The 26,203-nt window shown below is 26.1% G+C and overlaps 3 protein-coding genes across 6 annotated transcripts; 1 reads left to right on the top strand and 2 right to left on the bottom strand.

Moving 5' to 3' along the window:
* Positions 1 to 709: 709 nt before the first annotated feature.
* LOC100168497 (GDP-Man:Man(3)GlcNAc(2)-PP-Dol alpha-1,2-mannosyltransferase) lies at positions 710 to 2,990 on the top strand. The gene is made up of 2 exons (XM_001948095.3): positions 710 to 1,897; positions 1,968 to 2,990. Exons 1-2 carry the CDS (start codon positions 829 to 831, stop codon positions 2,297 to 2,299), a joined length of 1,401 nt encoding a protein of 466 aa, XP_001948130.1. The 5' UTR covers positions 710 to 828; the 3' UTR covers positions 2,300 to 2,990.
* Positions 2,991 to 3,571: 581 nt separating this feature from the next.
* LOC100159594 (hydroxysteroid dehydrogenase-like protein 2) lies at positions 3,572 to 15,002 on the bottom strand. Of its 2 annotated transcripts, none has more exons than XM_001947678.4 (6): positions 14,858 to 15,002; positions 12,817 to 12,980; positions 6,991 to 7,204; positions 6,707 to 6,912; positions 4,024 to 4,224; positions 3,572 to 3,888 (listed from the first exon to the last, which is right to left on the bottom strand). In XM_001947678.4, the coding sequence occupies exons 1-6, from the start codon at positions 14,869 to 14,871 to the stop codon at positions 3,764 to 3,766; spliced, it is 924 nt and encodes a 307-aa protein (XP_001947713.3). In that variant the 5' UTR covers positions 14,872 to 15,002; the 3' UTR covers positions 3,572 to 3,763. The 2 variants fall into 2 exon arrangements, with proteins under 2 accessions (XP_001947713.3, XP_029347138.1); XM_029491278.1 differs by lacking the exon at positions 14,858 to 15,002 and adding an exon at positions 13,179 to 13,308 and having other exon boundaries at positions 3,581 to 3,888.
* Positions 15,003 to 18,050: 3,048 nt separating this feature from the next.
* On the bottom strand, positions 18,051 to 24,786 carry LOC100161644 (UDP-glucose 4-epimerase-like). 3 transcript variants are annotated; one of them, XM_008188315.3, is made up of 7 exons: positions 24,479 to 24,786; positions 22,316 to 22,495; positions 21,112 to 21,230; positions 20,291 to 20,404; positions 20,025 to 20,204; positions 19,646 to 19,960; positions 18,051 to 18,472 (listed from the first exon to the last, which is right to left on the bottom strand). In XM_008188315.3, exons 2-7 carry the CDS (start codon positions 22,446 to 22,448, stop codon positions 18,263 to 18,265), a joined length of 1,071 nt encoding a protein of 356 aa, XP_008186537.1. In that variant the 5' UTR covers positions 22,449 to 22,495; positions 24,479 to 24,786; the 3' UTR covers positions 18,051 to 18,262. The 3 variants fall into 3 exon arrangements, with proteins under 3 accessions (XP_008186537.1, XP_016662778.1, NP_001155497.1); XM_016807289.2 differs by lacking the exon at positions 24,479 to 24,786 and adding an exon at positions 22,750 to 22,766; NM_001162025.2 differs by lacking the exon at positions 24,479 to 24,786 and adding an exon at positions 23,068 to 23,100 and having other exon boundaries at positions 18,066 to 18,472.
* Positions 24,787 to 26,203: the final 1,417 nt, after the last annotated feature.

Here is a 26,203-nt window from a genome sequence, read left to right as displayed (position 1 = left end):
GAGATTTGGGGTGGCTAATAGGGCCTTACTTTGATAATATTGAATACGCTTAAAACAAAATGTTGGAAATGTTTGGGAGGGCTATGGACATTTTTGGGGGGCTTAGCCTTTAAAGCCCCCCCCCCCTATTTGCACCTATGGATATACCTCCGTCGCGGTTTTCAGATATATCAATGCAAATAATATACAGTTCATTAATCACATAAATCATAATAATATGAAAATTTGTAAATAACTTTTTACAAATAACTTTCATTTTAACAAAATAACTAAGTTAAGTTACAATTATTTATAAAAAGAAATAACTTAGTTACTAACTAAGTTATTTTCTACATTCTATTTTTTTTTAACTAGTTAAGTTAAAAGTTATCAAAAAAAGTAACTTTTAACTTAGCTTTTAACTTTTTAACTAGTTACTGCCCAGCTTTGTTTTTATCTTGTATTTTTTTGGACATATTATAAAGTTTGAGAATAAAATATTGAAAAACAGAGATCGATGTGGGCTGTAGAATATTTCCCTCTAGCAATTAAAAAAAAAATTATGAAATTTTATTGATTCTACAAGGCGGTATCGTTATTCCCCGCGGAGTGTGTTTTTGAGGACAAAATGGCATCGGCACCGGGCGCCTTAATCAAACATAGGAAGTGACCACGTCGTATTATCACAGAATATTCTGTGATTGTATCACGATTCATGATTCGTTGTGATCATAGACGTGTAAGATTGTATATTTTTATTTTGTTCAAATACGATGAAAAATTTTAAAAATATATTATACACCATGGTGTGAATATTTTAAACAAAATTAACTATTAACTTTACATAATATGTATTTCCAACTTTTATTGTACTTCATATTTTCATTAGTTGCAGTGTTCATTGTATTGTTCGTGTTTGTTGCTGTGTTACGATGGCACTATGCAAGCAAAAAGAGGAAATTTCCAACGCAATTTAGCATAGCGTTTTTCCATCCTTACTGCAATGCTGGTGGAGGTGGTGAACGTGTACTGTGGTGTGCCGTCAATGCTGTTAGTACTGCATACCCTAAAGTAAAAATTGTTATCTACACTGGTGACTTGGAAGTATCCCCGGTAGAAATAATTAAACGAGCAAAACAGAGATTTAACATTGCACTACCAAATAACTTAGAATTTATTTATCTGCACAGAAGAAAATGGGTAGAAGCTGAAAATTACCCTTATTTCACTCTTTTAGGACAAAGTCTTGGATCTATCGTCTTAGGTATTGAGGCATTGCGTTTATTTCAGCCTGATATATACATTGACACTATGGGTTATGCGTTTACATTACCATTGTTTTGTCTCATTGGTGGTTGTAAAGTCAGTTGTTACGTGCATTATCCAACTATAAGTTCAGATATGATAAATAAAGTGATTCAACAAAAAGGAAAACGTAGAACAATATCTTATATTAAACTCGTATATTATCAATTATTTGCAAAACTATACGGCTTAGTTGGATGGTTTGCTGATTCTATCATGGTAAATGGTTCATGGACTGAGGATCATATCAATACACTTTGGAAGCGACCCTTAAGCACTTACAAAGTATATCCTCCGTGTGATACATCTGACTTCCAGTGTTTGCCGTTAGAGAGACAAAAAACTAAATCTGTGAAAATTATAAGCTTAGCACAATTCAGACCAGAAAAAGATCATCCATTACAACTCAAAGCCATGTACCATCTTAGACAAATTATAAATGAGCATGTATGGGAAAATATCGAGCTTGTTTTTGTTGGTTCAACAAGAAATCAAGAAGATGAAATGAGAGTTGTTGATATGAAGGATTTATGTAAACATTTGTCTTTGGAAAATAATGTACGATTCAAAGTTAATATCAGCTACGATGAACTTAAAAACGAACTATCCGAAGGTATATTGATTATGAAAATAATATGCAAGTTTTTAAGTTATAGAAACTAATATTTTATTTATGTTTCCAGGGTTGATTGGCTTACATGCAATGTGGAATGAACATTTTGGTATTGGAGTTGTAGAATGTATGGCAGCAGGATTAATAATGATTGCACATCGTTCTGGTGGCCCTTTGATGGATATAATTATAGAAGACGGTGCTGGGCAAAATGGATTTTTAGCTTCAAATGAAGTGGAATACGCACACGCTATACACAAAGCACTGTTGTTGTCAGATACTCAAAAATTGTCGTTACAAAAGGCTGCCAGAGGATCAGTAAATCGGTTTTCTAATCAACAATTTCATGATAATTTCTTGAGAGCAATACAACCTTTGTTTAGTTTTAAAAAATTTAAATAGTTTATTATATTTAAATAAAAGGTTTAACTGTGACTTTTTGTTATCCCTTTTAATGATAATTCGTATGGCACTTTTTCAAAAAAAATTTATGATGTTATTAAAAAGATAATTAATTATTGATTTTATAATATACATTGTCTATTATAAATCAATTGTTATAACTATTATTAAATAATAACAACTTAACTACTCAAAAGCAGAAAGCTAATGAGATTTTTATCTAGTTCACAACATTTTATTGCATATTACATTTAAAGATTTTGTAGCTATTGTATTAAAAAAAAAACTGTCATATCAGTTATAATTGATTAAAATCATAATTTATATTACAATAATTATTATAATATTAATTACAAAATATTACCTTACCATACTATATGTGTATTGTGTACTAACTACTTATTATTTTTTTTTCAAATATTGTTGAAACTATTTATTTAATATTATTTTTGGGTTTATTAATAAATATGTATTATTGTTATTTTTATAATTATTTATAAGAAGATTAGAAAGTTTTGAAACATTTTTATTTTTTTTAATGTTAGCACATTCTCATGATGTTTCCAAACTTTCTAGTAACTATGTGTCCTATATGTGTACATATATATTTATATAATTATATTATATACATATTGTATTGACTATTGTGTATAATTGTAATTATTTAATACAAATTAATCCTAAGGAAAAATGTCTTAATCTGTCAGAATGTTGATACTTTTTTCCAAAAGTTGTTTTATGTAAAAATCTAATCCTTTTTTGCATAAATATTATAATTACTTTTCAGATTTCACTTGGTTGCAAATTAAAATTTTTACATTAGAACAAATTTAAATTATTTGTTTCTTGGGGATTTAACTTTATTATAATAATTATTAATACATTTTTTAGAATATTATATTGTATTTAATTTATATTTAAAATTAAAAAAAATAACTATCAATTGAATCAAATGAATTAAAAAGTTCATGTATACAGAACTTAGAAAAACAAGCTAAAGAAGAAACTAGGTATGAAAGATAATTAATATCGGCAGTCAGCAGACAGTGTTGTCAATTCTGTTTTTATTAGACTAGGGCAACTTTTCACTGCTTTTCCCGACTCAAAATTTTTTTCATTCAGATTCTCATAACTTATATTGCAATGGTTAAGAGGAGGGGGGTGTAATAAATGTGCCGACTTAAGGTTGATGTAAATACTAGACTAGGACAAATGGGATTTTCTTTACAGGAATTTAAAAAAAGGTTTAACAGAAAACAATAACAAAAAAAAACACAATTATTTTGGATATTTAAGCTCCTCGAATATTAGCCCTGAATCTTCACATGTATGGGCTTATTGGGCTATGTCTATAATATTATACTAGGTAATAATGTAACAGTAATTTTAGAAAACATTGAATGATATTACAATAGGTATATTATAAAAATAATTATACAATTATTGAAATTAAATGTTGAGCTTTTAATTAGTCACATTATTTCTTTCATTTAGCTGGGATTGTCTTTTGGCCAATTCTTTACCTTGGTTGAAACCATCGTGTGGATATTCTCCCAAAAAAAAATCCATCATGAGATTACCGTTGTTTGCTGAAAAAAACAACACAAAAAAACCTTATAGGTGTATAAGTGTATACAGTACGTCTGTCGTCTTTTAATATTTTGCCAATACGTACTTAGGCACTAGATAGGTACCTATTGATAAATAAGTAATACATTTCATACCTGGATCACTTAAATACTGATCAAAATCTATTATTCCTTCTTGTTTTAGCACTTCGTCATCAATTAAAAATTGGCCGTTATAATGATCATATGGTTTGGTTATGATTGAATAAGCTGCATCAGCCATTATTTCAGGTTTTCGCGAATATGATTTTGCTTCATTTATGCCCGACAACATTTCAACAGCTGCTGTATGAATTACTATATACCAAATAAATACCTTCAAATTACTATTTGTAATTTAATACCAATTTGCGGTACTTATCTTGTTTTTATTTAAATAATCGAATATATCTATGTAACATATTATTATTATAATATTATATACCTAATAGCAGTGCTCGAATTGGGGGGGGGAGCTCCTCTACTATTTATATTTTTTTTTCGCGTACCCCAACTATTTTTTTTTACTTTTTTTTACTTTTTTTTACGGGGAACGGACCAAACTAATGCCCAAAATAATTTTTATTAAAATTTGGAGTGGATCTAAATTGTTTTGTCAAAGATAAACCTAATGAATACCTAGAAATTTTACATTTTTTAATATAAAAATATTTTTCATCCTATCTATGGTTTTGTCGAGTAATGTTTAACCTTTTTGACTCACGATCCACTGTTTTTGTAACAATATTTTCACGACTCGTCACTTGTGTCATCTTTGTAGGCCATAAAAGAAAAAAGACTAAGCTGCTAGTTTTGCGTAATTTCCCGTGCAGAAATATGCCCAAAAACATTTCAAAAAAAGTTTCAAAAAACATATTTTGTTTAAGTTCGGAATCACAAGTAAGCTCAATTTATTGATTTTAGTAGACATTTTAACAATCATTATATCTACTGTAAAGTATGATTCTTCAATTCATTCATAACTTATTCGCATCCATAATTTATAATTTTATAATAAACTTATTTTTTTTAAAACAAAAAAGACTCGTCACGACCCATTTTTATAGATTACGCGACCCAAGATTTGGTAGCGACACTGGTTGATTACCACTGACTTAGATTTCCTAATGCCTTACTAATTTTTTTATTATTGTTTGTTTGTATTTATGCCTAGTTTAGTAGTTCGCAGATATTATGTACATACAATAAACTATTGTATTATAAAATATCTGCAAAAAAAAAATAAGTTATAAATTATGAATTCAAATAAGTTACCTATATGAATGAATTGAACAATATATACACGTATGCAAGGGATATTACGTAAAGCTAAAGATTTTTTTTCTTTCACGGTTTACAAAGGTGACACGAATCGTGAAAATATTGTGAATAAAACAGTGGATCGCGAGTCAAAAAGGTTGAACACTACTAGTCAAAACAATAAATAGGATGAAAAATATTTTTAGATAAAAAATGTAGAATTCATTAAGTTTATCTTTGACAACAACATAGATCCATTCTTAATTTTAATAAAAATTGATTTGGGCATTTGTTTGTAAATATCTGTGAACTAGTGTTCACAATAAAATTGACATATAGGTATGCCCGTATGCGTCTATATCACACATTATAATTATTAAGATATTATCACTGATAATTATAAATTTTTTATTTCACCGAAATATGTAGGTAGCCAGGTAGGTATTATTTCTGTTAATAAAAATTTCGAAAAATAAGGTGAAATGTTGTATTGAAAAACTATGAATTGGTTAAGGGGGGTGTGGAGGGCAAAGCCCCCCACGAGTCTGCGTTGAATAATTTTGCACTTGGAGCGCATTTTATAAATTGTTGGATTGAGCTCCTCTACTTAATTATTCCCAATTCGAACACTGCCTAATAGCCAATGCCCAATGGGTGATCGGGTGATCCATTTCAAAAAAAATGTCTACAATCATTAGTTCGAATTTGTTGTCATAACCATATAATATGTTTTTGAGCTGGGCACAGATATTTTATCTTTCTACCCGGTTTTTTTTCTAATCGATTTATTGCAAAATAGACGTTTTCGTTGTCATGGTTACATATTTATGACTCATAGATTTTCCTTGTAAAGATTGTAAATTTTCCTTCAAGTCTAATACAATCCATTATACAATGATCCACTTGTAATCTACTGTACAGCAGAGTGACATCCACTTACCTACCTGCTCTTTATACATAGTTTCATGTCACTGCGAAACGTTTTGAATTTTAATGGATCACCTTATACCTAGGTTCTAGGTAGGTGTATAAAATATACTAAAATATAATATCCATGTTTTTAATTGTTCTATTTATGGTGCACGGGTTCCAAACTAGACATTTTAACCAACTAACTAGACATATCTTACATAGGTACCCTATTAGTACAATAGTACCCATTATAATTAACCTATATTATATTATTATTCTAAGTAGGTAGGTATATAAAATTATAAATAGGTAACTCAAAGACTACCTACTCGTATGAATTTATTTTGATTCTGCACGTCAAAATATTCAGAAAAATATCGACAAAATAATTTAAAGTAGAAAAGGGTGATTCTCATTTGAAAAAAACAAAAGTTAGCATCTACACTGTACACCTCTTCTGTATAGTAAAGAAAATTTTAAGAATTTCAAAATATGGTTTTTAAGTACCAATATTTAAAAATTCCGTAAATCAGATTTTCAATAACTGCATTAGGTAGGTATTCAAGAAAAAAAAGGTGGATGAGCATGCTCGGATAATCTGTATAATTTATTTACTACATAATATTACCAGTTCTAGGCCACAAAGCATTCACGGCAATGTTATCTTTCTTAAATTCTTCAGCCATTCCTAATATACACATTGACATTCCATACTTGGCCATTGTGTATGCAACGTGGTCTTTAAACCAATTAGGATTCATATTCAACGGAGGACTAATATTTAAAATATGAGCGTGTTTGCTTTTCTTTAAATAAGGCAGACATATTTTTGATCTAAACAGAAAAATAATAAGGTAAACGCCAACTGTCAATAAAGTAGTAAAAAACAATTTTGAATTAGGTATATATTACACAAGAAATGTTCCTCTTGTATTAATGTTATGCATTAAGTCATATCTCTTCATGTCAGTGTCTAAAGTTCCAGTTAATGATATTGCACTTGCATTGTTTATGACTATATCTATACCTCCAAATACATCAATAGCTTTTTTAACAGCATCAATTATTTGACTTTCATTTCTTACGTCTACAACACAAGGTAAACATTTTCCTCCTGCTTCTTCAACTAAAATATAATGAAAACGTTATATAGCATATAAAGTGTATATAGGTATCTAGATTTTTAGTAAAGCTAAGGTGAAGATTGAAGGTAGGTAGGTAGGTAGGCAGTGTCGGCCTGGCAAATCAAAGACTCATGGATGAGTTTTTTTAAGGGGCCTCATAAATCATAATGAAATACAAAGGCCCCAATAAACTTAATTTAACATTTTCACTACCATTTTTCACTTTTAAAAATATTTATTCAAATTCTAATTTTTAGAATTTTAAGTATACCTAAAGATCATATTTCTGATATTTTTTTTACTACTTAAGGAGTGTTCTGTAGCTATGAAACTTTAGTTTTCAAGTGGTAACTCCTTTTTTTACTGCAAATTATAAGCAGGTGAATTTTTTGAAAATGTTGATATATCTATAAGTAAAAATTCTAATAAGTAGTTGCTCTATTATTAAAATGTTTATACAAAGGATAATCCTTAAATGGTACAAAAAATCTTAAGCATTCAAAAATCTTCAAGTGTACCTACCTATTTAAAAATTCCAAAAATCAAAATTTTAATATAGTATGTAAAATAATAATAGTGATAATAGCATAATAATAGTGTGAGGATGCTTAAAAAATGACTCAGTAATCAGTATGATATTAACGCGAAGCCTAACAAGATGAATAATGATTAATTTGTTTAATATTAAACTATGAAACTATGGAAAAATTTGAAATTACAAAATACTAAATAGTAATATATAATAATTATTAATTAGGTTCACAGAAATGAAATCACAAAAACCAAAATTATATTTCTATGGAATTTTATCTTTGAAGACAAAATATGTAAGTTATAACTTATAAGGCATAAGCATAATATAATTTAGTAATCTTTCAAAAGTATGCCATATTTGAATGATTACTGAATCCAACAGCGGGGCCACTGCAGGGTCGGCCAGCGGCGCCCTTGTGACCTATTTGAGCCCATTGTTTTTAAGAACAGAGTTTAGTTAGATTTTAGCTGCAGTCACATAATTAAACCTAAAAAACCTCCTTCTACTTGTTATTTGACACTTGTACTATTAGGTATAGCATGCTCACGCTATATATACTATGGGTAAGCATCTGGGCCCTGTAAAGAAAAATTTCGTCTAAAAACTACGTACTCTATAGAGCTCTAGACTCTAGAGCCTCTACTCAGCTACGCCCTATATATAGTCATATAGACTAGGGAAACGTCAAGCGAATAAAAAAATTTATGAGACCCTAAAAAAAAGGAGGGGCCCCATGATACTAAGATGGGTAAGCACATATTGTGTACGTGTAACTACATATAGGTATGGGTACCTATTTAGTTTTCCAATAAAATTAAATAAGTTTTTGTATTGTTTTATGACATAATAATTATTATTTTATTGCAGTATAACAAAGCTATGATAAAACATTAGTACATTACATTTAGTGATTACTTACATATTGTTTTTATATATACCGTATATTATATTATATAGGTAACTACCTACCTATAGTTATAATTTATAATAATTAATAACCTTACTTCTATAGTTTTAACTTTCAAGTGACCTTTGGCTATATCTTTCAATAAATTGTAAACTTTAGTTATTACCTATTTCAATTGTAGATTCTGAGCGGAGCGATGAATGTATTAATTTTACAATGTGTGTTTTTTTATTTTTATTTTTGTGTCATTTTAAAATTAAAATTTCTACAAAATACGTAAAAATCGCGAAAATGTGCAAATTATTTTCATGAAATTTACAAAAATTTAAATTTAAAAATTTAATATTGGATTTTTCATAAGTTTGTCAAATTTTATCAAAAAAATCTCTTAAAAAAATTGATTAAATTTTAAAATTTTATAGTTAAGGATTGAAAATTTAAAACAAGGTTCCACATAAGTAAATTATTCTGTTACCAAAAAATCTCAAAAACAGTTTTTAACAGTTTTTTTATAGTTATTTTATGTTCAAATTTGGACGAAATTACCTACATACTAAAAAATAAATAATAATTATAATAATATAATAATTACGATATTGGTTATTTTGTTGTAATTTTAGAATATTGATTCAACTTACTGGATACCGTATTAATAACAAGTAATAGGTAGTAATATAAATATAATATACAATTTCCACACTGTCATGAATCGTTTTTCTTATACGGTGATATTATATTATTGAATTTAAATTTAATACCATCCATTAAACAATGGCCCACTTGTAACCTACTGTATAGCGGAGCGACATCTACTTACCTACCTTTTTTTAGTTTCTTCTATGAATCTCAATAAAATTGTATTTGTTGGGTAAAAAAACTTGGAAATTTAATATAAGGCTCACACACAAGTATATTATCTACGTCTTACAAGTGCGTAACATGGCAAATTTTACGCTCAGTAAACACGTGTAGCTCCGTTAGTTTAAAAATTAGAGTGAATTGACCTCTTATAAAATCTAAAGGTAAGATTATTATCTTGACAACCTCACGGGCCTTTTATTATATTTTAATTTTAAAGCGAGTTATAAGTGTTTTAAAATTGTCAATTGTTTGTACATCTTAAAATACTTATAACTCGCTTTAAAATTAAAATATAACAAAAGGCCCATATTCGTAAGTAAAGTACATTTACATTATTTTCATGGTTAACATTTCACCGTATTATTATAATAGACTATTAAAAATATGATTAATACAACATACATAGAAAATTTTTCGGATAGAAAAAACTTTATAAGTTAAAGTTGCTTAAAAAGTTAAAGTAGGTAATTTATATTCAAACTCAAAATGAAAAATAAAATAAAATCACAATTTATCACAATAAAAAAAATTCGAAATATTTCGTGTTACCTTTATCGTTGAACACACTTTATATCGGTATAGGTGTATACTCTATAGCAATAAGTAATAACAGTATAGCACATTTTAATTAATAATTGCAGGTTTAATGCAAAGTAATGTTATTCTGTAGGTCTCTATAGTGTAACAACTTCAAGTTTCATTTAATTATTTTAGATTATTATATTTCTTTTAATTTTAATCACCACAAAATAATTGAAACTCATAAGTCATAATACCATATATATATATATAAATATAATCCTAAGTGACAGAGATTTATGTTTAGTTTATCATAAGCTAGTCATGAATTATAATCTCTTACTAATTCAATTTGTCACGGGCAACGCTTGCCAAGATCACGCTAGCCACGCAAGATCAGCTAGTTAATTAATACATAAATGATAAATAAATAATAAATGCATAAATAATATTATTCTAGGATATACCATGTACCTATCAGAAATGCGATACACATTTTAGATTCTGAGTGAAACGATGAATGTATTGTATTGATTTTACAATGATAATGTGTGTTTTTTTATTTATTTTTTTTTATTTTCGTGTCTGTCATCACATTTTAGGACAGTAAAATGCTTAGATTTTCTTCAACAGTATCTTTTCTGATAGGAAAGTGAATCTAGTTGGTACTTTGGGGAGTCAAAAGTAAAAATTTTCCAGTAGCTCCCAATATTTAAAATTAAGAAAAAACGGGAATTTTAACGCATAATCTGTTTTCGAGAAAATTGATTTTGGTTTTTGGTGCAACTCTTAAACAAATTACCGTAGATACATGAAAGTTTGACTGAATGTTTATATTTGTATTTTATATACACCATAACATTTTCCAAATATTTTGACTTATTTTGAGCTCTTAACGGACATTTTCAGTTTCAATTTTTTTAGTTTTTTTTGTTGGTTAAAAAAGCTTGAAAATGTAATAGTAAGCTACTAGTATATTGTTTCAATGGCAGATGAAAATAATTAAAAATCTATACTCACAATTTATTTTTATAAGCATCTTTAGTTCAAATATTGACAAAATACGTATAAATGACGAAAATTTGTTAATTATTTTGAGTTAGAAATTCCAGAAAAATTTTCTTTTTAAATCTAAGATTTTAAAATGTAATACAAGATTCCTCTTAAGTTTTTCTACCTTTTTCAAATAAAAAAAAAATGTCTACAAGTATAATTTAATTTTTATGAGCATTTGAAATTCATATTTTTACAACATTTGATATTCAGTCGATTTCTCATGTTACAATTTTCTTATTTTGCTGTAATTAAAAAACGAATGACTGTAGACTCTTGAAAATTTCACTGAATGTTTATATTAGTATTTTCTATACACGATAAAATTAATTAAAGTAATTTGACTCTTTTTGAGCTGTTTACGGACATTGTCAGTTTTCAATCTTTTTAGTTTTTTTTTCTATAAATATTAATAAAGTTTTATCTGTTGGGCCAAAAAGTGTAAAAATTTAATACAAGGCTCCTGATATATTGTTACAATAGCAGTTGAAAAATATTAATAATACATATGCACAATTTTTTTTTATAAGCATTTAAAGTTCAAATTTTGACAAAATTTAAATTGAATAATTATTTTGTGGTTAAAAATTTATAAAATGTTCAAATTTTATATCTAAGGATTGAAAATTTAAAACAACATTCCACGTAAGTAGATAATTCTGTTACCAAAAAATCTAAAAAATACATAAACACAAATTATTTTTATAGTCATTTTAAGTTCAAATTTGGACGAAATTACATATTAAGAAACCTGGAATAACTATTTTAGTTATTTTTTTGTGATTGTATAATATTATTCGTGGGTAGGTACTTAAAACTTCTAAAGTACACTATTATATATCTATGATAGTATCACGGTTTGTTGTTGATGTATAACGCGTTATAAGTATCTAATGGATATTGTGATATGATTAATTTGGAATTTATATTATAGGTACCATAGATAAGTATATACTATGTCTTATACTTAGACTGACATACCGTCTCCGCTCAGAATCGTTTTTCTTATACAATGATATTATATCATTGAATTCAAATTTAATACCATCCATTATACAGTGACCCATTTGTAACCTACTGTACAGCAGAGCGACATATCCACTTGCCCATCTTTTTCTAGTGATCTTATAATTTTGATTTATAAATTATAAGGTTTATAAATATATGACTTGTAAGTTTTGACTCATATAATTTGAGGAAAACTTCATGAATAAATGCTTTGCAAATTGCAATCAATAAACCTTAAATAAATAATACAAGCAAAAGTTTCCTAAAGGAACGATTCCTTTTTAGAGGAACGAATAAAGAAATAAATTCCATTATTTTTAGGAATAGGAACGTAAATATTATAATTCTTTTGTTCTTCTCGGAAAATTAACAAAAAAACATTTGGGGAGAAAAATTCTGTATTTTTGTTTACTTATCATGATTTCAATCTATAAAAAAAATAATAGACAAGACTACCAAATTTTTATTCACATGTAAGTGTTTATTGATTAGTGATTACTGATTATGATAATATAGCTATTAACTCATGAACCATGAGAAACGAGGAAAAGAATGAGTTTCTTTTTCATAGGAACTGGGAATTGAACGAGTTCCTATTGACATTAAATTAACGAGGAACTGAACGAATTCCTGTTTATACTAAAGGAACGAGGAATTGAACGGATTCCTATATAAAAGCAATTTTAACAACACTGAATATCAGAAGTATTTAAGTATTTTTAAAATATTACTTTCTCTTGCAGCAGTATATATAGTTCCGGGGAGTTTAGGATGTGGTTCAGTACTTTTAGCTGCAATAACTATGTTGGCGCCATCCTTTGCTGCTTTCAAAGCAATTGCCTTGCCAATACCACGACTTCCTCCAGTAATGAACAGCGTACGCCCTTCCAATTTTCTAAATGACCAACAAGTTTATTTTATTAAAAATATTTCAAAAATATTTGAGAATACATTTTTTGACATCTTAATTTTAAACCTAGACAATACGCTAAAACTTATAAATAATATACCGGTATTGAAATTTATAAGGACTTAAAACGAACAATAAACTGAAATAAATAACATTTATTTATGTCTTTTAAAAACCATTTACCTATTTATAGACATATTATTTTTAATAAAAAAAATATTTTTGTGCTATTATCCGTTTCAACTTAAAATTTATTAGACAATGTTCCAATGTATACGCGTATGTTTGGTAATAATAATTAATGTGCTATACCAGCTACTTATATATCTATATTAGCTGAGGTAAGTAATTGATCACTTGATTATAGTGACTAGGTACTAAAATTGGTACCGAGTAAAGTATATAGGTTAAAGGTAATCTAGTTTATACCTACACTATTTAATATCTATTTATACATTTTTATAATACTGCAACATTCTCACGTTGTCAGTAGGTCTCTAAGGAGATAAACATTTTAAATGGGTACCTAGGTTTACTATACGAATAAATACATAATAATTAAATTAAAATTAAAATTGTCTATTCAGTCGATCACTATATACAGAGGGTCCCGCGAGGATCTACCCATTGCGATATCTCCTGAGAGAATAAATATATCATAGGTACATTTTTCGGTTTTTATTGACTCACAAAAGACTAGGTTTATATTAGGTATTTAAATTTGTTTATATTCTTTTTTACATATTTTCTGAGTTTATTTGAGAAAGATAAATTTAACCAGTACTTCTGACTTTCTTCAAATAATTTATAATGTCATGGAACTTTGAAATTAAGTTTTTACAACTTACCTATATTATATCATATTATTGTTATAAACTTTTTAGTCAATACCGATACTAACCGACTACCGTTCAACAGTGAGATTAAATTATTCGTGGAATCGTGGAAAAAATAAATAATATCTTTACTTTAATTTAAATATTTTAAAAATGTCATTATAGGTATGTATTGAAAAATAAAGTAATATACCTACATAAGAAATTCAAGTCCCTGTGAATGATATTTTTTAACAAGAACATACGAAGAATATTTTTTAACGCTAACTATTGTTATTCTTCATTTAAATAAACAAACTGTGCTTATATATTTTTAAGATTTTCGAATTTCAGTAAAAACTACTTATTAGGACAGAGGAACTTATATTATCACATTTTAAACCTTTACTTAGAAAGTTCAAATTTTTTATATTTTTATGGCTTATGTCAACATTTTAAAATCTAACACTTATAAAAATATACTGCATCCATGTATCTTGAATATTTTTTAGTTAAAAATGTGCAGGGATATTGCATGTATTAAATGTTCAAGTTTATTGACCAAGTCTATGAGCTAAAAAATAAAATAAAAATTTCAAGTGTCTATAAATAGCTCATAATGTGTAACTATTTTAAAAATTATACAATTTTCGTAAAAAGCTAATTGGTTAAACATTCGGTGATTGTAAACTGTGCAATAAGAATATTTTAAGTTAGTAATCATTTTTTCATTAAATCCGAAGTTAAACCTAAACTGTTGCATTTTTTTATTGGATAATCCTATCAAATTACTATTTACTATTATCATATAGGTATATCATGAATTAATTAAAACATAATAATATAGCAACCCTTTTACTGTTCTTAGTTCTGTGTTAAAAATTTTAATTAAATGCATATCTGTGTCTAGTTTGTAACGCTTGCATATAATATCATACGATAATAATTAAATGCATTAGGTAGGTACTAAATATTTTAATTCAATAGATATTCTGTTAATTGCTATGAACATAATGTTATAATATATAATAAAAATTATTTACATACCCAGTATTAAGCATTTTAAAGTAATCAGAATAAAGTTTACAAAATGTGTGGTAAATTTCAAAAACACCAAATCCAAGGTATTAGTACCTTTATAACTATTACAAACTATAGGCATGGAACAACTAAAAATTATAATTTATAATGATAATATTAAATTTCCTGTGAAAAAATGTATAATGAGTATAACATCCCTACCTATAAGTATGTTTTTTTAAAGGATAATGTGATGACGAATCAAGCGGTTCAAACTAATTAGTACAAATTTATTTTTTCATAGAATACATTAATATGTATATCAGGCATTACAGATTACCTAATTATTACCAATATTACTTAATTATCATTTATGTATTAGATGCAATTTTTAATTTTAGTATCCAACTTATAGGCCAAAGAGTAATAACTAAATATTAATGAGTATAAAATTGTAATAGCTTGGTAATATATATAATCATTATAAATTATAATACATGTAACTGGTTGATGGTGCAGGTTAGATTAATTATTTTATTGAACAATTTTCTAATTTGACTTTTTGAACTTTTTTCTTTAGCTGGGCAGCTTATAACTACTTATATATGGCTAAATATATAATAATATAATATTCAGCTTATTTTAATCTGATTTCTGATTAGGGAAAAGTTGATTGGGATAAAAATTAAATGCAATACCTATATCGTTGAAATTATTTTAATTAGCTACCTACCTATATTAACATTTAATATTTATTATTTATTATAGTAAATTTAATATATATATATAGGTACCTATGTACATATACAACCTACTTAATTATTTTTAAATTTTTATATTAATATAGTATTAATCAGATTATATCAGTGGTGTACGGGCTTATATAGGGGGGGGGGGGGGGTAAAAAGTGTGTGTGTGTATGGAATTATTATTAATAATTATGTGGTTGGAAATCCTGATTCAGAATTTCTACCCCACTCCCACCTAAAAAAAAAAATTTCAATCCCATATAGGTACACCCCCTGGATCATCGGTAGGACGCAATTTATTATTGTCTCTTGTATACGCACAACGACCTATACTTATGTTCAGCATAACCAATTTTGTGTAATGTGTTCTTACTTTGTTAGCTTTAATATTAGAGTGAATTGACCATAAATTAAATTAAAATGTAAGAAAATTAAATGTGCATTATTGTAGTTTGAACATTGTGTTTTCACGATTTTTCAATATTATTAAGCTTGAGTTATAAGTATTGCGTATATAAAATATAATAGAGTTTAAAAAGCATATAACTGGCTTATAAATTAAAATATCATAATAGTACATCCATTATGCATATTGAATTTGTTGTCGTGCGGGCGCTGTAGGTTACAGAGACAACTAACCACAGGACGTGTGGCCTCTTGAGATTGGTGATATTTCAACGTTCGTTGTAGGTTTCTAAGTGCTTATAACTTATAAGTTCATTGTATTTATGTAAACATTTGAAATAATATATAAAATAATTGTACTTAAAATCATGTATTTATTTAATAGAGTATTGTTTTTGCTAACAACTTGTACAAATAGTACTTATATAGAATATAGATAATCTGATTATTAAACACATCAATACAAATGATTATACAAATTTAAAAACAATTTGAGCAATTAATAATAATTTAAAAACTAATATTATGTCTGACGACTCTGACGTCCGTACAATTTGTTGAAACTTGAAACATTGTAATAGAAATAAATATTGTTATAACTAAAAAATAATATAAAAATGGTGGTTAAGCGCAGGGTAGGTACCGCTCTGCTGTGCAGTTGTAGGTGTCGAGCGGTTCATTATAATGGATGTGTTGATAAAATATAATATATTAATATAAATGTATTATGTTTTGTTTGTAATTTATTAGTATTTTGTTAACTATAACTTTTGTATTAATAAACTGTTTATATGTTAAATTTACTATTTTATATGTAAAAAGCTGATTGGCGTTAATACCATTAAATAAAATAAAAATAAAATAATATTGTATACAAAAAACGATTCTCAGCAAAGTATGTCAGTCTATATTACCACAGAATAGATAAATTAAATAATAATAATATTATATTATTATTGCTATTAAAGTAATTTGTTTTACTATTAAATGCGCCAATTGTATATAGTTGTAGAGATTAACATAGTGTCCCTACAATACACCTAATGTATTATTGTAGTGATATATTTTAGAATACTAGACATTTTTGGTTAGCGTATTAAAAATTACCATTATTTTGTCGCTACCTTCAACCTTATTGGTGATAGTTAAAATAGTATTATAACTATTATATTATAATAATGATGAGTAAGTATATTAATTCAGGTTTAATCCACGATGATCAATTCAACTTGCGTGTAGTTAAAACTTGTCCAGTCGCCAAATGTTAAATCAGTACAAATTATAAACTACCAATTTTCTATTGGAACATTTAAAAAAATGTAGTGTAAAAGTAGTACTCTACATTTAAACAATAGTGTGAGAAGCAGCGTACTTAATTTTAAAAATAAGTAGTGATATTGATAGCGAGCTACTTTTTTAGGTGAGTAGCTGTATCATTACAAAAAAACATTAGCGTCCCGACCACTGGAGTATTAATACAGTATATCTGTATCTTTTAGATTTTTTGGTTATATTATGAACTGCTTATTAGAAACCTTGTTTTCAATTTTCAATTCTAAGCTATAATAATAATATATAGTATAGTATAATATAGCTATACATTTATACATTTTATAATTTTTAACATTGCATATTTATGTGATTTTGATTAATTTGAACTTTAAATGCTTGTAAAAAAAAAATTGTGCTTACGTATCTTTAATATTTTTGAACCACTATTATAACAATTTATTAGGAATTTTGTATTAAATTTTCAAGCTGTTGATACAACAAATTTTTTTTTATTGATATTTATAGGGGAAAATTTAAATAACTGGAAATATCTATAAATAGTTCAGAAATAGTTTTTATTCGAGATTTAATTCACATACATCTGATCAGGATATATTATTGACCGGAGCCCAGACGAAATATTATTGTCTCCAATAATAATTTGTCAGCCCACACGGAGAGTAAGGATCGGAGAACTCATATTAAAAATAATATAACAATTAATATTCTAGACACCATGGACTGTAGATTTCTTATAGACCTAAGTTTAAGAAAATAAAGTAGTTGAAGAAAAATTGTTGTAAGCAAAGTATAAGTATACATTATAATATTATATAAAACTGCATATTTAATTATGTTATTGTACAATATAATATAATATTATAAAATATTATAAAACAGAGTTTTAAAAATTTCTAAAAACATTTTGTAAGAAATAATAATTATAATTAACAACAACAATAAATAATAATAATTTGTTCACAATTTCATAATAACCATATTATAATTATTTCTTAGTCAAAAAACCTTGAGGATATGATGACTGCCATCTCCATGTATCTTCACACATTTCCTTCAATGTTCTCTTAGCTTCCCATCCAAGATATGATTTGGCAAACGATGCATCACAATAAGAAGAAGCACAATCACCCGAACGACGATCAACTATATCATATTTTACTTTTTGTCCACTAACTTGACTAAACATATCAATTACCTGAGCAAAATAATTAATAAACATGATTAATTAATATAATATAATGATAATTGGTACATTTTTTTTTTATAAATATAATCCAATATTGTATTTTGTATATTTTAATAAATAATAATTTAGGAATAGGTCAAACTTGAATTGTATTCGAACTTTCTAGTAATTTAAAAAATTTAAATAACCAAACATTTTTTTTTTATATTAATCTGCTGTCATTTTTGAACATTTAAAATTTGATTTTGATCTAACTATACAAATTAAAATTTTTTTCTAAAATTTTCATTTTTAACTTTGAGGTGTTTGAGGGTACTCGAACACATCAGTAAATAACATGATAAATTTAAATATACAGGTAATTCCTATCTATAATTTGATAGTAATTTTTTTGATGTACTATTGCATAATATATGGCAATTTTATTCAATATTAAAATTATGTTATGAGCAGGGCTCGTAAGTTCATGTATTTGCATATAAATCTTGTTAAAATGTATTTAATGCTAGATGAGATAGAAATCCATATCAAGGCACTACAGTTAAATATGTGGTATAAGTCTTATTTTGCATGTTTATGCATATTTCTATTTTATTGGACATATTATACATGATTTTTATATTTCTATCCATATTATTATTTCAATATGCATTTTTTTATGGAAATACTATAAAAGAATCAACATTTGACAAAAAAAAAAAAAACACGATGGTTTATAATATAAAAGAAATGAATGGATAATTCATATTATTTTAAAAATTGTTTATGATTTTTTTAAGTAAGAATTTTTTATGTGCATAATTTTAGATATTAAGTGTATATGAATGCATAATTTTTAACTTTTTAAGGCATATTTCAATGTATATTTTGCAAATTTTTAGTGCATAAATGCATGCTTATTATGCATTTTTTAGGACATAACTTACAGGCCCTGGTTATGAGTATTTTGAAATCTGTATCATTAGTTTCAATAATTTTGTTTGAGATACATAAAATCCATAAAATAACTTGTTTTGGATAAATACAATATATTAAGATATGATAAAATAGTTTTCTGAGGCAGTATCTGAGTTAAATATAATTTTTAAGATAATTTATGACTTTGTTTTATGTTATCAATTCAAAACTTTTAATCTGTCTTTTTGAAAACTGTAACAACTTATTTGAAAAATTATTCATTACTTGTATCACTGAGTATCCATTTCCTGTGCCTAAATTTATAGCTATAGCTCCATTTTCATCAGCATTTTGTAGCTTTTTTAATGCACTAACATGACCTTCGGCCAGATCCATAATGTGAAGATAGTCTCTTACTCCTGTTCCATCAATAGTGTTATAATCGTTACCAAAAACATTTATACATGGTCGGTTTCCTACAGCTACTTGAGCAACATATGGCATTAAATTGTTAGGAATTCCAGTAGGATCTTCTCCCAAAGTTCCAGAAGGATGAGCTCCAACTGGATTGAAATAACGCAAAATAATCACAAACCACTCCTAATAATAAACACCATATTAGGTAAATAATTAATTAAATATTATTGATTGTTGTAAAATGTACTTTATCAGAATTGCATAAGTCTTGTATTATTCCTTCAATATAATATTTTGATTTAGCATATCCATTGAGTAAATTTTGACCAACCGGGTGTGATTCAGTTATCGGTAGAAATTGTGGTTCACCATATACTGTAGATGAGGAGGAAAATACAAGCTTCTTTACATTGTGTTCTTTCATGACCTATCAATTAAGTTTATTATTAGTCTGCATGTTATACATTCAGTTGTTATTAAAGTAATTAATTATAGTAGTAACACTTTACATACTTGAAATAAATTGATTGATCCTGAGACATTGACTCGATAATAAGTCAAAGGAATGATACATGATTCACCAACAGCTTTTAATCCAGCAAAATGAATAACACAACAAAAGTTGTGCTAAAAATACAATAAATATATTATAAAAAAATATTACAGATCATAATATTATGCTTGTTATATCCTTAATATCCTGATTACTCATCACAACTATTCACTAATCATAAAATCCTACAAAGAGAATGCCTTTCCTGACAACACATTGCAGCTAACCAACATTTACAGAATACAGATTTTGTAGGAAAAAGTCTTTTTCTGAGCTCACTCTTATTCTACTCGCAAATAGCTTCTTTCTCTACCCTTAGCCTCACTGCATCATACCATCATAACCATTTCCTTCCCCACATGCTCGGGATATATAATCCTTGAACAACCTGTTTTTTTGTATTTATATTCATCTATAACTGTTTATCTTAAGTTGTTAATAATATAATATATCTTTACCTCATTGTAATTGTCATTTGTATTCCAATAAATATATAAATAAATAACAAACAAGGGTAAAGTGCATTATTTAAAATAAATTTTTACTACTGGTAATTTAACATCAATAATTTTTACATAAAATTAGAAATTTAAAAATGAATTTTGATAATAATATATAGTCAGAATATAAAAATATGGCTTTGTTCTATCTACATTGGTGAGAATAATGTTATGTCATAAATAATCATTAGGTATTTAGGTATATAAATTTAACACTTTTGCATAATATAATATATTGTAAGATCATTATAATAATAGGTATAATGAAACATAAAGCTAACCTTATCAAATACTTTGGAGAGTGAATCATAATCCAAGAGATCAACATTATAGAATGTGACTGGCTTTCCAACTAATTTTTCAACTTGCGATATAGGTACCGGATTTTGTCCTTCATTTCCTAAATTAATAATATTTTAAAATAGAATACAACAGATTGTTAGTTTTATTTAGAATTATGTGAATCAGTGTTTGGAAAGTTCACTAAAAACTAACTTGAAGTAAAACTGAACTTAATTAATTATTCATTAAACAAATTAACATGTTCATCAGATTGTTTATTTTGATTATTTATTAAAAAATGAATTTCTATCTGCAGAAATGGGTTAACTAATTGTATGATAGTATATGATAGTATAAGTACTAAAATAAATTAATTTAAATAAAACATTCTAAAATTATTATTTGGAATATTTTCAATTTGTACATGAAATTCATATTACAAAAATGTATATGATTTGAACAACCTGAAATCATATAAGTTTTCTTCAAACATGAATTTTGCGCACATTCTATTTGAAAAAAAAAACAAGATTTCTTTGTTATAATTTACAATTAATAGCATTCACTAAACATGAACATGAACTTTCCAAACACTGATTTAGATGCAATATGTAAGATAAGAGCAAGCATAATAAATAATAATACAGTTTAGAAAATAGATTAGATGAAAAAGCATGAAAAATAGTTATAAATTATAACTTATATTTAACTCCATTCCAATGCTTACGGCTTAACCAATTGATGTCAATACATAACTAATATAATTACATAAATATTATATTTTATTAAAAATGTTATTATTAAGTTTTAAATACTTAATATTAATTTAATTTTAAAACTATAAAATCTACTTTTATTGCATTTGGCATACTTGCATATTATGGCAATTGAGTTAATTGATTTGTTAGATACATTATATTATTATAATAATAAAAATTTAAGATTTAAATTACCTATTAAATAATCATTTTTTTTGTCACAATTAATGTCTTACTATGATTTAAACAATGCAATAAACTAATAACAAACTATAAAAAAGGTTTCATTATTAAAAATATATATATAGTATTTCTAAGAACGAATCTGTATTATTAAAATTTGATAAAATAAAATGAAAAAATACAAATAGATGTTTGTAGAGGAATGAATACAGTATCTCGTTTAATAGTTTGACACATATTAATAAAATGTAGTATAACATACCTTTACATGCATTTGACAAATTATCTAAGACCACCACCTCATACCCTGATTCAATTAAAGGTATAATAGTATGGCTACCAACATACCCTGCGCCACCAGTTAACAAAACACATTTGCTTTTTGTACTATCCATTTTGTGAATAATTATTGTAACCAGGAGTATTTTGTAACAACAAAATTCTAAAAAAAATAAAATAAATTCATAACAAAATAAAATTATTTTAATTATTTTCATAAAATACAATTTATACAGATTGAAGTATAAAAAGACAAAAATCGAACCCTTTTATAGTAGTATTATTCATAATAATAGGTTCTACATTAAAGATGATTATGCAATATATAAATATTTAATTCAAAATCAGAAAATATAGATATACAGAATAAAATGAAAAACATTTAGGCATATTAAAATATTTTAAAAGCTATTATACCTATTATTTATAATCTTTAATCACTATTATTTATTACCAACATTAAGTAAGCTCTTTCCACATTTACAGTAAGATGTATAATACAAAGTATGTATGAACTACATTTCAAACAAAATATTTTAAATAGGTAACTTTAATATATATTTTTTCAGTGAGTTTTTAAAATCTTTATTGATTACCATTCAATTCAAAGTAATATAAATACATATCAATTACCAACACTTCAATCTATATTTTATAAATAATTTAATTACATATATAAAAATAAAAGTTGTTAATAATTACTTAAAACTTAAAATTAATATATAAAAATTTTACCTTACAACACAAAAACAGACATTTTGTTCAAGTAATGCTAAGTCATTATATTGAACATAATAGTTAATATGTTATGACTTATAAGTAATAAAACTATAATAGAGTGTAGATAAGATAAACTAAAATTTCAAGGACATAAATGTAAACACGACGTCAATATTAATCTTTTGAGTTTTGACGGCATAAACATAAAACTTACTATATATACAATATACATCAATACCAATTAATTAGTACATAAATTATTAAGTATTTTTTAAATGTATAAAATATATGACCTTTATTCATTATTAGCCCTATTTACATTTATACCTGCATTTCCAATATAACTAAAATAGAGATGAAATATATTTTAGTATATTTAAATATAGGATGATACAACACGCATACTCACTCACGTTTTCTTTTAATAATGCATTTATATTAAATCTAAATTGGAATTTATAGCAGGAGTTTGAGGACTATATTTTCAATTTTAATTTAAAAATTTTATACCAATTAAAGAGTCCTATGGCTATACAAACTCTTTTTATCAATTGATAATCAATCTGTTTCACTGCAAAATATTAAACATACAATTTGACATGATTTTAGTAATTTTGAAAAATGTAATTATTTATTCCTATAAAGTAATGAAAAAAATTTAGGTGCCATCAGAATTTGTTGGTTGGACTTGGTTTTGAAGTTATAGCGAATTGAAGTATTTAAATATTGTTGCACGATGGGTAACGTGGACTATAGACAATTCATGGTAATATTAGCTGGGATAATGTTTATGTGTTTTTAATAATTTTGTTGTAACTCGGAGACCTACCCAAGGTGGTTTTACAAAACAAGTCAAGGGGTATTTTCGAATTTAATTGTCCAAGCTAGCGAGTGACCCAGTCGGGTATACCTGTATTGTGTGCTTTCAGTAATTTAAAAAAAAAAATCGCTTGGGAGCTAAACTAGAATTGTTCCGTAGTTAGTATACAGCTTACCACGGGACACTCTTTATAAATGGAAAAAAATTCTCATAATTTGAATATCTGGTCCTTAAATAAAATTAAAAATTTCAAGAAATCAGAATTTAAATTAATTCTTTCCTTTAATTAAGAATTTGTTTAAATTCTGTAATTGGGGTTGAGCAAGGCGAGCAGCCTATAGTGAATCAGCATGTATATAATATAAATATTAAATAATACTTTATAGCTTTAATGTTTGATTAAATCAATTTGTTTTTTTACCTAATAGTAAAAATATTTATGATTATAAGATGTACATTCTTAGAAATTTTAAGACAAAATGAACAAAATAAATTATTATAAAATGTCAAAAATTCATAAAAAAAAACCTAGTTGAAATATTTAACACAATGATAATTAATAAGCTTCTGTAAATCCGAAGATTTACGAAATATAGATGTACTCACGAAGAATCTCTGAGGGTGATAATGAAACAGTTGTGATATTTAATATTGAAAGTTGCAGATGTTTTATCCATAACACCCAAAGGCGGAATAATAATAGCACGAGACACGAGTAGGTCGTAGGTTATTGAAATCAATTAAGTTAATTGAATTAATCATGACTGTCATTAGTCATTAGTATTTCGTAAATATTAAATGGCGGTGAATAATTATGATATTGTGATAGTGACTATTGCCATTTAGCATTTTAATTCATAGTGACTAGTGAACACTGACTAGTGACTACTGACAAACCACGATACTTCTAAAAACGCCAAACATAAGTATTGATAAAAATTATTTAAATAAATTTATTTATTACACATTCAATAATTTAATATTTAAATAATGTTTATATTATCTATATCTACGGACCGCGCCACCGCGGTAAAAAATATTATGATTTGTTGTATTATTTGTGTGATTAGATAACATGTTATCACAAATCGTGTGAAATTTCATCTATTCATCTATTCTATTCTGTGTGAGCAGAATGAATTGTTCGATGGTGTGAGAACCTTAGAATCTTTAGATTAGTGTATATTATGATCTATCATATACTATAATATGATCTAAGGTGAGAACTGAGAAGTTACTCGATTTAAGAATATTATACTATCTGTGGAGAAGTGAGTATCTTAGGCCAGCTTAGGCCTTACCATAGAACAATAGACTATAGAGATCACAAGTCACAATAAAAACACTCCGTTTAAAAAACGGCTAAGTATCGAAAAAAAACAGATCTTTAAGCACTATATAATAAAGATGTGATATGATAAATAAATGCTAAGTAAATTGAAGTACATTTGTTTGTTTCAATAATTTATTTACTTGGCAAGAAATAGAAATTAATTTTGTAGAAATGTCCACTATGATATTTTTAAAATTACAGTAAATTTATAATGCCTTTTGTTTATTTTCTTCACATTATTTCATGTGCTGTGTCGTAGTGTACCTAGTAAGTGTATAACGTATATAAATTCCCCTCAAGTATATAAATTATTAAAACAAAATAAATGTACGTCAATTTACTTAGCATAAACCTAACTAGGAAAAACAACATAAAAATAAAAGAAAAACGGGAATGTTAACGCAAAATTGGTTTTCGAAAAAATCGATTTTGGTTTAACTCTAAAACAAATGACTATATAAACATGACATTTTCACTGGTTGTTTATTTTCGCATTTTCTAAACACGATACAATTTTCAAAATATTTTGATTTATTATTTGAACTGCAGGTTACGGTTTCCAATTCTACATATTGTTTTTTTTCTATGAATGTTAATAAAATGTTATTTGTTGGGTAAAAAAAAGCTTGAAAATTGAATACAAGTCTCCTAGTATATTGACATATTGTTACAATGACATTTGAAAAATATTAAAAATTCAGTCACAATTTTTTATATAATCATTTAAAGTTTGATTTTTGACATAATTTATCAAATTTAAAATTTAAAAACGATTTTCTAGTTACAAATTTATAAATTGTTCAACTTTTATAGCTATGGATTGAAAATTTAAAATAAGGTTCCAGTGTTTCACGTAGGTAGGTTATTACTTATTCTGTAATCAAAATATCTAATAATTAAATAACCAGGAATAACAATTTTAATTATTTTGTTGTAATTTTATGATATTAATTCAACTTACCAGGTACCGCATTAATAATAACTAATAAGTAATATAT

Source organism: Acyrthosiphon pisum, chromosome A3, assembly GCF_005508785.2.
Source record: "Acyrthosiphon pisum isolate AL4f chromosome A3, pea_aphid_22Mar2018_4r6ur, whole genome shotgun sequence".
Classification (NCBI taxonomy): Eukaryota; Metazoa; Arthropoda; class Insecta; order Hemiptera; family Aphididae; genus Acyrthosiphon; species Acyrthosiphon pisum.
This window is presented reverse-complemented; position numbering and strand designations above follow the sequence as displayed.

What these genes read in the sequence shown, in the direction of transcription:
- LOC100168497 (XM_001948095.3), top strand. Translation starts at nt 829, where the DNA reads ATGTATTTCCAACTTTTATTGTACTTCATATTTTCATTAGTTGCAGTG. An exon ending in TAAAAACGAACTATCCGAAG is followed by an intron (nt 1,898 to 1,967) that starts GTATATTGATTA and finishes TTATGTTTCCAG; the next exon opens with GGTTGATTGGCTTACATGCA.
- LOC100159594 (XM_001947678.4), bottom strand. An exon ending in ATATACTGCTGCAAGAGAAA is followed by an intron (nt 7,205 to 12,816) that starts GTAATATTTTAA and finishes ATTATATTTTAG; the next exon opens with TTGAAGAAGCAGGAGGAAAA. An exon ending in ACAAGAGGAACATTTCTTGT is followed by an intron (nt 6,913 to 6,990) that starts GTAATATATACC and finishes TTTTCTGTTTAG; the next exon opens with ATCAAAAATATGTCTGCCTT.
- LOC100161644 (XM_008188315.3), bottom strand. Translation starts at nt 22,448, where the DNA reads ATGGATAGTACAAAAAGCAAATGTGTTTTGTTAACTGGTGGCGCAGGG. An exon ending in TTTGTCAAATGCATGTAAAG is followed by an intron (nt 21,231 to 22,315) that starts GTATGTTATACT and finishes TTATTAATTTAG; the next exon opens with GAAATGAAGGACAAAATCCG. An exon ending in GATCAATCAATTTATTTCAA is followed by an intron (nt 20,205 to 20,290) that starts GTATGTAAAGTG and finishes CTTAATTGATAG; the next exon opens with GTCATGAAAGAACACAATGT.